Below are 9,699 nucleotides of genomic sequence, written 5' to 3'. Positions count from 1 at the left end.
GTAGACATTTTCTTGTTGGCCAGGATTTCCACCCAAAATCTCCATGGATTTAGTGGTTAAGAAATAGATAGGATTATAGGTGCAGTGGTTTGCACAGTGAGTGGTGAGGTATTAGTGCCTGCCTCTAATCTGGATTTAGGATGAATCGGCCGGTCGTCCTCGCGGGGGAACAGAGCAGTGTCTACTGAGAGCAGCCGGGAGCAGAGCCACCATAGAGCACAGCAAGGATTCATGTCGAGGCACCGACACCATGGAGATAACGCTGAAGGGCTTTCCTCTGAAGGTGGCGAATATCCCGTGGAGGAATAACAACCTCACTGCTCTGCACACAGACCCTCCTCTGTCCGAACAGGGAGAGACCGTCATTGGAGTCTACCTGTTGGTGTTGGGTAAGTCTGCCATCAAACACTGGAAGACAAAACTTCAAATGTCACACTGGACACTTTGTGTATCCGTTGGTTGAGACGTCGTAGTAGGAGCTCAGTTCTCAAACATGTTATCCTCTGTGCGTTACTGTGCTGGTAAACTCCCTATGAAACGGAGAATTGAACTACGGAAAGATTCAAGTATTTCCTCTTTCCGCTATGTGGGGACAAATACACCCCCCCAGTAGTCTCCCAGTAGTTCTCGTCCTCTACATCCCTCAGGACCAGCAGCAAAGAGTCGCTCCTTATTTGAGTCAAACACCCGTCCGCTGACACCGCTCGTGTTGGCGACGCCATTTGTCTCAGTTGGAGGATTTGCTGTGACACAGAGACCGAGGAGATTCCCGTGGCTTTTGGCCAAGGTTATCTAACCCCAGAGAGAGACTGGACACCATCCTGTGGTGGATCACATGGGTCACATGACCTGAGAGGAGTGAGTCTGATGATACAGGTGAACTGTGCCTCAGGTATTCAGTGTTCCCAACCGTCCTGGCATGGATACAGACGCCCAACTGAAGGTTAAGGCTTTCACAGTTGCTAATACTCTGAATCTAGTACAGTGACAGAGGTCAGGACTGTGATCTGTTACACTGATCTGTTACACTCTGCTGTGATCTGTTACTCTACAGTGATCTGTTATACTCTACTGTGATCTGTTACAGTGATCTGTTACTCTACTGTGATCTGTTACAGTGATCTGTTACTCTACTGTGATCTGTTATTATGTATACTACTTATCCTCGTCGTGGGGGGGCTGGAGCCAGTCCTAGCTGACATTGGGGGTCCATCCTGGACACATAGAGACAGACAACCATCCACACTCACACCTACGGGTCGCTAAGCTAACTCTGTGGACTGTGGGAGGAAGCCGGAGCGCCGGAGAGGACCCAGGCAAGCTGGGGGGGGACATGTAGACTCCCCACACTGGAAGCTTCTTGCTGTGAGGCTGAGCACCCACTGCACCCCTGAGCTGCCTGTTCACTAACTCTACTGTCTGTGGCTCTCTGCAGGATGGCTGTCCTGGTTTGGAAACAGTTTGGTGATGTTTGTCCTGTACAGACAGCGGGCCTCGCTTCAGCCAACAGACATCCTCACTTTAAATCTCGCCATCTCTGACGCCAGCATCTCTGTGTTCGGCTACTCCAGAGGGATCCTGGAAATATTCAATATCTTCAAGGACGACGGGTATTTGATCACCTGGATCTGGACCTGCCAGGTAAAAGCCAGACCAAGACCATAGTGGATTTAAAAGAGGCACATTTCAAGATTCTTCACATCTATCCGATCAAATCTGACATCTGACACCGAATCTTAAACTGCTGTGTAGTTTGCAGCATCAGTCCACTGCCGGGAACGATGTGTGAATGTGACGACTGTACAGAGCTGCAAAAACACACATGTGTTTGCATCTGCTCTCTTGGGCCAGTCCTAATTAATGAAGTACATTAAAGGAATCTGTGGAAGTCTTAAAGTGACTCACTAAGTCTTAAAGTGACTAACACACATAGTGTGAGTGTGTGTGTGAGTGTGTGTGTGTGTGTGTGTGTGTGAGGGATTATGCTTGTAGCCATGTGGGCTGGAGGTTAAATCTGTAATAAGATTATCTCTGTGGAGGCCTTTAACTGGGGAAACTCTTTGAGCAGCATGCCACTTGTCAACAACCAAACAGGAAACAAATACGAGCTGCAGGGACGACGTTTGCAGAATGATTTAACGGCACGATTAAGATTTTTTGCAAAGTAGTTTGTGTTGAATTAAAAGCTGTGTGTTCATTGCTGTGTTTTCTTCGTCCGGCAGCCTCAGCTTGTAATGAAATAGTTGTCATACTTTAGCTTGGAATTCATCCAGGGTATTTTTCTTGCTCAAGGCGAGCTGTGGTGGAAACTGTGATATCCGTGCTGCAGCGAGAGAACGAAAACACTTTCACAGTCTCAGAAACATAAACCCCAAAACCCTGTTGAAGCCTGAGAGCAGCAGAGACACTGTGAACGCAGGTCTGCTGCTCTCAGGCTTCACCGGGGTGATCTCATCTCTCAGACATCCAGCCGCACTTTTTCAGGTGAAGGAGAAATATTGGGATAGCAGCACGCCCCTCTCATTTCCCCGTCCCCTGAGAGAGGTGTCAGGAGTAAATAAGGGAAAAGTAAGGAGTGACAGAAACAGAGGAGGGAAGGAACAGGGGGGTGAAGGAGGCATTTGAGAAGCATTAGCAGGTTAGTGCACAGAGCATGATGGGACATGAAGAGCTGCAAGCTGGGCCAGATCCCTGCGTTTTGCACCCTGTGGGACAGGATATTATTGAGTATAATAGAGCCTCATGGAGCCCTTTGATGTAGCAACAGGGAACGGCAAACAGTGTAAAAGTGTGCAAAAATATTTGTTCTGTGATCCAGAATGTTGATCCACGTTGAGGCAGGGCTGAGACGAGCTGAGAGCATGAAATGTACAATAGACGGGTGCTGCATCACCATCAGACGGGTCTAGATGTTGGCAGTACGGTAATCTGCCAAATGCAAGGGTGAAAAAACGTGACAGTAATAGGATTAGGACTAAGACAGATCAAGAGAGGAGAGACCTTGAGTGGGCTATGGCACAGCAGGGAACTGGGTGTCGCACAGTTGGAGCCAGACTGAAACACAGTGGCATTAATTCCCTCTAATGAGAGCTGTGGTCATCTCCACAAACAAGGAAGTGGACGCTCAAAAAGCTTCATGGTTTCATGTGTTTGGCAGCCGTCGAACCTGCTCTGTGCAGATGAAATGCTCCGGGCCTCATCTGAAGAGCGTCTCTCTCTGATAAAGTCCAAAGTAAAACCAGACAATCAGGCAGGCGACGGGCAGCCTGAGGCCTCGACACTCACTCAGACACGTGCTCAGAGATGCGATGTCGTGATTCAGCTCCTCTCTGTTTGCCTGCAGGTCGATGGTTTCTTCACCTTGCTCTTCGGCCTCGCAAGCATCAACACCTTGACGGTCATCAGCGTCACCAGATACATCAAGGGGTGCCACCCGAGCAAAGGTAGCATCTGAGCTGGAGTGAGAGCCTGAAGAAAAGCTTCAGACCGGCGTCCCTGTCTGCCGCACATTCCTGCACTTGTTATCTGACAGAAAAGTGTGTTTTTCAGTGCTAATGAAGCCTTATTACCGACTTCAGCCTGGGAAATTACTACCACTTGTCTCCAGCAATTTCATTTACATTTTGCCAACATGTCATTAAGTTAATTTGAGGCGACATTTTCTATTTTCAGGTGTAAGTGATGCTGAAGAATGTCTTAATTATACGGAAATTTGGTGGAGCGACTGCCTCTGTTGACAGCATGGGAAAAGAGTTTTTACTGTGTTCGTGGTTGTTCATGAAACAGAGAGTATAAACCTGTGTGTGGGTTTTTTACATGGGTGGTTAAACTATGAGCACTGGTGGGACATCAGCTGTGCTCAGATGTAGACACTGCAAATAGAAACACATATTGAATTAAAAAAGCAGCTTTACTTTAGGTCCAAATGAAATGAAGGCAGACACGTGCAGGTATCCAAGCAACAATACAAAGAACGGTAACCCATAGCAACACGCCGTACTGCGCCCGTGGTACAGTTTGGTACTCTGACATAAGGCGTGTGAGCGCAGCTATAAATACAGAGATTGATTTTCTTTCTTCCCCTGAACACAAAGCTGTGTGTACTTTGTCAACAGAGGTTCATTTCAGTCGCGGATGTTTTCCAAAGGCTGTTAATACAAGAAAAGACCTCATTGTTCAATAAATGTCACAACCTCGACATTCGTGACAAGTCAAGAATGCTGCATCTTTAAGTGCCTCTCACTCTTTCCGACCTGTGTTTGCCAGAGTCACAGCGTTTACCCCTCTCACACTGCACACACTGAATTCAGGATTTGTCTGCTTGTTTTTTCAGCGTACTGTATCAGCATGAACACAATCGCCGTAGCGCTCATCTGCATTTGGACGGGAGCGATGTTTTGGTCGACTGCTCCTCTGCTGGGCTGGGGCAGCTACACAGGTCTGTTCTCACAGAGATAAGGAACATACCAGACGTGGTGTTAGAAGCTGTGATGTGAGCTCCTGTGTCTGATGCTCCTCAGATAGAGGCTACGGCACCTGTGAGGTGGACTGGTCCAAAGCCAATTACTCCACCATCTACAAGTCCTACATCATCTCCATCCTCATCTTCTGCTTCTTCATCCCTGTGATGATCATGCTCTTCTCCTACGTCTCCATCATCAACACTGTGAAAAGCACCAACGCCATGTCGGCTGATGGTTTCCTCACCGCCCGTCAAAGGACGGTGGAGAGAGATGTCACGAGGGTAGGCGAATAGGAAGAAAGGTTACTTCTGAGGGTTTTATTGCAAAGGCCTGATCGGAAACGTAAAATGAGGCCTGTCTGTAGTAAACCTCCTCTCACGTTATTCCGGTCGTCACAATTGTTCCCTCATGTTCCCCTCCAGATTTCCATTGTGATCTGCACAGCCTTCATCATGGCCTGGTCGCCATATGCAGTGGTGTCTATGTGGTCGGCCTGGGGCTTCCACGTGCCGAGCACAACCAGCATCGTCACCCGTCTCTTCGCCAAGTCTGCCAGCTTCTACAACCCGCTCATCTACTTCGGCATGAGCTCCAAGTTTCGCAAGGACGTCTCTGTGCTGCTGCCGTGCACGCCAGAGCGCCGGGAGCTGGTGCATCTGCAGCACTTTCAAAACATCAAACCCAAGACTGAGGCCCCGCCCCCGCCCGCATCACTTCCTCTCCACAAGTCTGAGGCGAAATACGCGGCCGGAGAGCTGAATGGATCCAATCCTGACAGCGACTCGGGGGTCAACAGCCCCCCTCAGACCCCTCCGTCTGACACACTGGAGTCAGATAACCTGCCGTCACACGTGGAGACGTCAGAGTACTGGTGTGACCGGCTCTGACGGCCCGCCTCACTGAAACAACACTTGGATTACAGGGGGAGATTAGGAGTGTTTTTATATGTTTTGGTCTGACCCGTGCTAATAAACTGTACATGCTACCAGTGTCAATAAATTATTTTCTCAATCTCACGTGGGATTTCACACCTGTTCATTTCCAGCTGTTTCTAGTGATCATCAGTGAGGATATCTGCCGTCAGTAATGTAACGTGTGGAAACACTGAACCGTCCTCTGCTGCCATTTCTCCTGCTGCCCCTGAAGGCAGCGTGCCATCAGATGGTCCATGTATCCCACAGTCCCTAAGGAAAGCCAGGCTTCACTTCAGCACCATGTGTCTGAGGCGTCATCACAAAGGTTTCCATTAAAGCAGAAAACCATAAACTGTTTCTGTGGTGAATCAGGACGACGTTTGAATGCCGACAAGCTGTCAAACTAACGGCACTGTTCAAAGAGAAGTGAGCAGCATCAGCAGACTATCATCTACTCCAGGTCCTGAGCATAAAATACAGCTTTGACATTCTTATGATATATAAACCATCAGTAGACCACTGTACAGGTGTGCTTATCAAGAAAAAGAATCATCCTAAATGTTTAGGAACTTCTTTGCCCACAGAGGTTAATCAGTCTCTTCTTTTAGGTCGAAGTCCTTCACATGATTAATGAAGGCGTCCATATGACCTCTAAGACCTTCTGTTCAGCCTCTAAAGTCTAAGTTATCCTTCCTGTTGTGGAAAATCGCTAAATGAAATAAAACCAAGCTCGGTGCAATGTGAAGCAAACTGAGTTCTTTATTATCTTGCAAGAGAGTCAAGTCACACACACACTTCTAGAGTGGAGGAGTCGACTGACTCAAAGACATAACAGAGAGAATTTTATAGGCAGTTGGCCGTATCATAAGCACAAACGGTTTTCCTTCCTTATAAGGTAAAACATAGCATTTAGAAGTCACAGACACAGCCGGGGCAACTTCCTGTTTTCTAATCATCTGCCCTCACACTCAGCTCTGTCTCGCCATGTCCTTTTCTTAGAATCAGTTGCAGGGCAGACATACATTTGGCGTGTCTCAGTTCCACTTCTGCCTTCAAAGGTGATCAACAACTAATTGTCATTTCAGCATTTTTCCATCACACAGCTGATAACATCCGTCTGATCCACTGACTTCATGTTTAAATACAGCTGACATGTCCAGAGCCCGGCACCACGCGGAGCAAGGCCCCACTGAAATACAAGGAGTGACTATTACTATTAGTCAAAACTGACAGATTTTATGGGTTTTGGGCAAAACGACTCGATAGCGCCCCCTACGAAAACATTCACGAACATGTGGCACACTTAAGGGTTCAGGTGACCTAAACCCAACAGGGAGTCGGCCATTTTGGATTTGAATTCACTCTTCAGAATATCTTTGTTTCTCCGGATGTAAAGGGAACAGAAGCAGAAGCTACTTACTCAGATTTGCTTTGAAAGAATCTTCTGGATTTTGACTCTTACCTGTTCTGCCTCCCCCGCCTCCCCCTTCACAGAGACATGTTCCTCCTCAGTGAGCTGTTCTACTGCAGACAGGCAGACCCAAGGATGTGTTTGCTGGGGGGGGCACATGTACAGCAGACACACAAACCCCAGAGGTGTGACTGTCAGTGTCTGTGTCCCAGACAGGTGGGGGGTGGCTCTTGGTGGGTTTATTCCCCAGTGTGAGGGCGGGTTGGCAGAGCAGATAACCTGAGAGCAGCTCAGCTTTCAGCAGCCTGGAGCTCCTCTTCTCCTCCTGCTGTTGGTTTAAAGCAGCCAAACCAACAGTGGGATGCTCTCTGGGCACTGTGACAGGTCTCTGCATCCTCCCCCGGTGGATGGCCCCGGGTCACTGATCTCCCCCTGCCTGGGGGAGGAGCTGGGTGCCTGAAGTGGGATGGGCAAAGAGGGAGAACTGTTTTAATGAGCGCAGCGATCAGTCAAAGTCCAGGTGGAACAACAGCGCTGCGCACACGTCCGCTGCTCCAAGTCTTCCTTCAATGAAACTGCAGAGATTCGGGAAAACAGCGCAGGGAATTACTTTTTAACGCCTGGAGGATTATTTTACCTTCTCAGGTAAGTTCACCTCCATCGGATTTTGAAGGCAGAGCTGTGCGCTCCGTGCTGCTGCGTGGCGTCACTCACTTCTCCACTTTGTAAATGGTGCGTAATTGCGCGTAATTGAGTGCGTTGCGAATTTTAGTAGATTACATTTAATCAGGTCTATAAGACATTTAACCCGCACTGCTCGAGGTATTAATGTGTTTTTACTTCTTGAGATTTCCCCCCGGTTCCTCTGGTGCTGCTGAGCCTGTGAGCTCTGACAGGCTGCCCAAACTCACTGTTTGCTTTAGCTTTTTCCTGTAAACGCTCCCTTCCTCTCTGCTAAAGGGAGATTTTTTGCAGAATGACTTGAGTCAGGTCCTGATCAGTGGTAACCCCAGCCTGTGGAAATGACCCAGCGTTTATTTATTCTTATTTGTTTCAGCCAGTCCAGCCTTTATTATGAAGTGACTCTGACAGCCTAATAGGCAGCAAATGTCTCCTACATTGTGTTTGACATTTCTTTGTGTATTCTGCGTACACTTCTGTGTGATTTGAAGGAGCCTGATTAAGCACAGGTGGTCTCTACACAATATGTCCAGCAGCAGGCTACAGGCTCTGGCATGCACTCAGGTCTGTGCCAAGAATCAAAGTAATTCAGCCTGTTCTGTGCTCCATAAACAAACAGTCCCAGCAGAAGTGACCCTGTAGAGACATGTTGGCTCTCCTGAGCGTCTGATCTCTCCAGTGGTTCTTTAGTCGGCTTGTTGCTACAACACTTGGCACATCCAACATGCTTACTGTACATTTCTGACACCTGTGAATGCTGGAGGTTAACCCTCCCTGGCACTGGGGGGGTGGGGTGTAAATACTGTGAAACAGTGAAACCAAACTGGTCCTGATGCTCAGAACAGCCCCAGCCCCCCTGACTGAAGACTGAAGTCCCGTCCGTCTGTTTTGGCCCCAGAGTGGGAACGCCTGCAGTCTCGCTCCACGCCACAGGTTTTATTACCGACACCTTCATCTGGTCAACAAGCTTAAAAAACAGGAACCAGCTCTGTATTAATACATCACACCACCATAACCCCCAGAGTGACCATCCTGCAAACCACCATTACCAGTAATCCATGAAGTCAGGTACAAACTTCAAAACATCAAAACCACATCCTCAGTATCCAGTGGGGACATCCAGCATCTGATCTGAAGAAACACACCAACACGATGATATAAGAAAAGAAAATGGTGGCAGTGACGTGATGGTTTGAAGCACAACTTTCCCGTGTTTGGAACTGGTCGTATGAAGTGTGAACGCTGATCTGGAGGACTGGTGTGTTTACGATGGTTAATGTGTTCTCATGGAGCTCATCAGTGTGTGATGATCCTCCATGTTGTCAGTGATAAAAAACCTTCCTGTGCAGACGTTCCCTGACGTTACACTTCTTGTTTATTTCAGTGAACTTTGTAAAGCACTGTGAGACACTCTGTTGTGATATTGGGCTATACAAAATAAATTGAATTGAATTGAATTGAATTGACTTTCATGCCTTGCTGTGTGTAACTCCTCTGCTTCAGCTGTGCTATCAGTGCTGGTCAACCTTCAGCCCCCCCTCAGCCCCCGGTGCAGCAGACTCAGGTGTGTGTGTGTGTTCGAGCCACCATGTAGCTGTGACGTTCACAGCAGACTTGTGTTTGACGTCACTGTCAGAGCAGCAGCCTGCTGTGATCTTAGTGAGTGTTCTTTTGTGCATGTGATCCCCGCTGTAGTGGGAATGTTACCCCGAACTGAATCACACTATAATTCCTCAAACTATGTGACCTGTCTGAGCTGCAGGGTTTTAAAGGGACGGAGGCCCCCCCAGAGAAACCTTTTACCTTAAAAGTGGTCGTGAGAATCGCTCGCTGGTCGCTTTGCTTGTTTTTTGTACCGTTCCTTCACAGTTAGAAGTGTGTTTGGCTTGTGAACTCCACCCAGCAGAAATGAAGCCTGGTGGCACTGCAGAGGTGTAGCTGAGGCTGTGCTACAGCTACGCCCTCATCTAGAGGGTGACACAGGTGTATGTGAGAACACCCGGTGTGAGTTATGGTCTGACGGGAGCGGCTGAAGGTGTGTGAGAGTCAGATTGTATCTCTGCTGCACAGGAAACTCCCCACAGTGTTTGTTTGTCATCTGCCCTGCGTCTCATCGGAGAAGGAGGCATTTAGAGGCCGAGAGCACAAATTAAGACGTCTCAGATTACTGTCATCCAGTGAGCAGTTTTTCCTACAGTGACGTCACGCCTGTTTTGAAGGACTCCTCAGA

At 48.3% G+C, this 9,699-nt stretch overlaps 1 protein-coding gene across 1 annotated transcript; it reads left to right on the top strand.

Moving 5' to 3' along the window:
- The first annotated feature begins 250 nt into the window (after window positions 1–250).
- Window positions 251–5,431, top strand: LOC139211143 (opsin-5-like). Its single transcript, XM_070841414.1, has 6 exons — window positions 251–389; window positions 1,436–1,641; window positions 3,344–3,443; window positions 4,334–4,438; window positions 4,521–4,744; window positions 4,886–5,431. Exons 1-6 carry the CDS (start codon window positions 251–253, stop codon window positions 5,348–5,350), a joined length of 1,239 nt encoding a protein of 412 aa, XP_070697515.1. The 3' UTR covers window positions 5,351–5,431.
- Window positions 5,432–9,699: the final 4,268 nt, after the last annotated feature.

This window comes from Pempheris klunzingeri, chromosome 12, assembly GCF_042242105.1.
Source record: "Pempheris klunzingeri isolate RE-2024b chromosome 12, fPemKlu1.hap1, whole genome shotgun sequence".
Lineage (NCBI taxonomy): Eukaryota > Metazoa > Chordata > Actinopteri > Acropomatiformes > Pempheridae > Pempheris > Pempheris klunzingeri.
Note: the sequence above shows the minus strand (reverse complement) of the source record. Positions and strands in the feature narration are given on the sequence as shown.

Excerpts from the sequence above, each read along its gene's own strand:
- LOC139211143 (XM_070841414.1), top strand. The coding sequence starts at position 251 with ATGGAGATAACGCTGAAGGGCTTTCCTCTGAAGGTGGCGAATATCCCG. Across the intron at positions 1,642-3,343 it reads CCTGGATCTGGACCTGCCAG|GTCGATGGTTTCTTCACCTT; the intron begins GTAAAAGCCAGA and ends GTTTGCCTGCAG. Across the intron at positions 4,439-4,520 it reads GGGCTGGGGCAGCTACACAG|ATAGAGGCTACGGCACCTGT; the intron begins GTCTGTTCTCAC and ends GATGCTCCTCAG.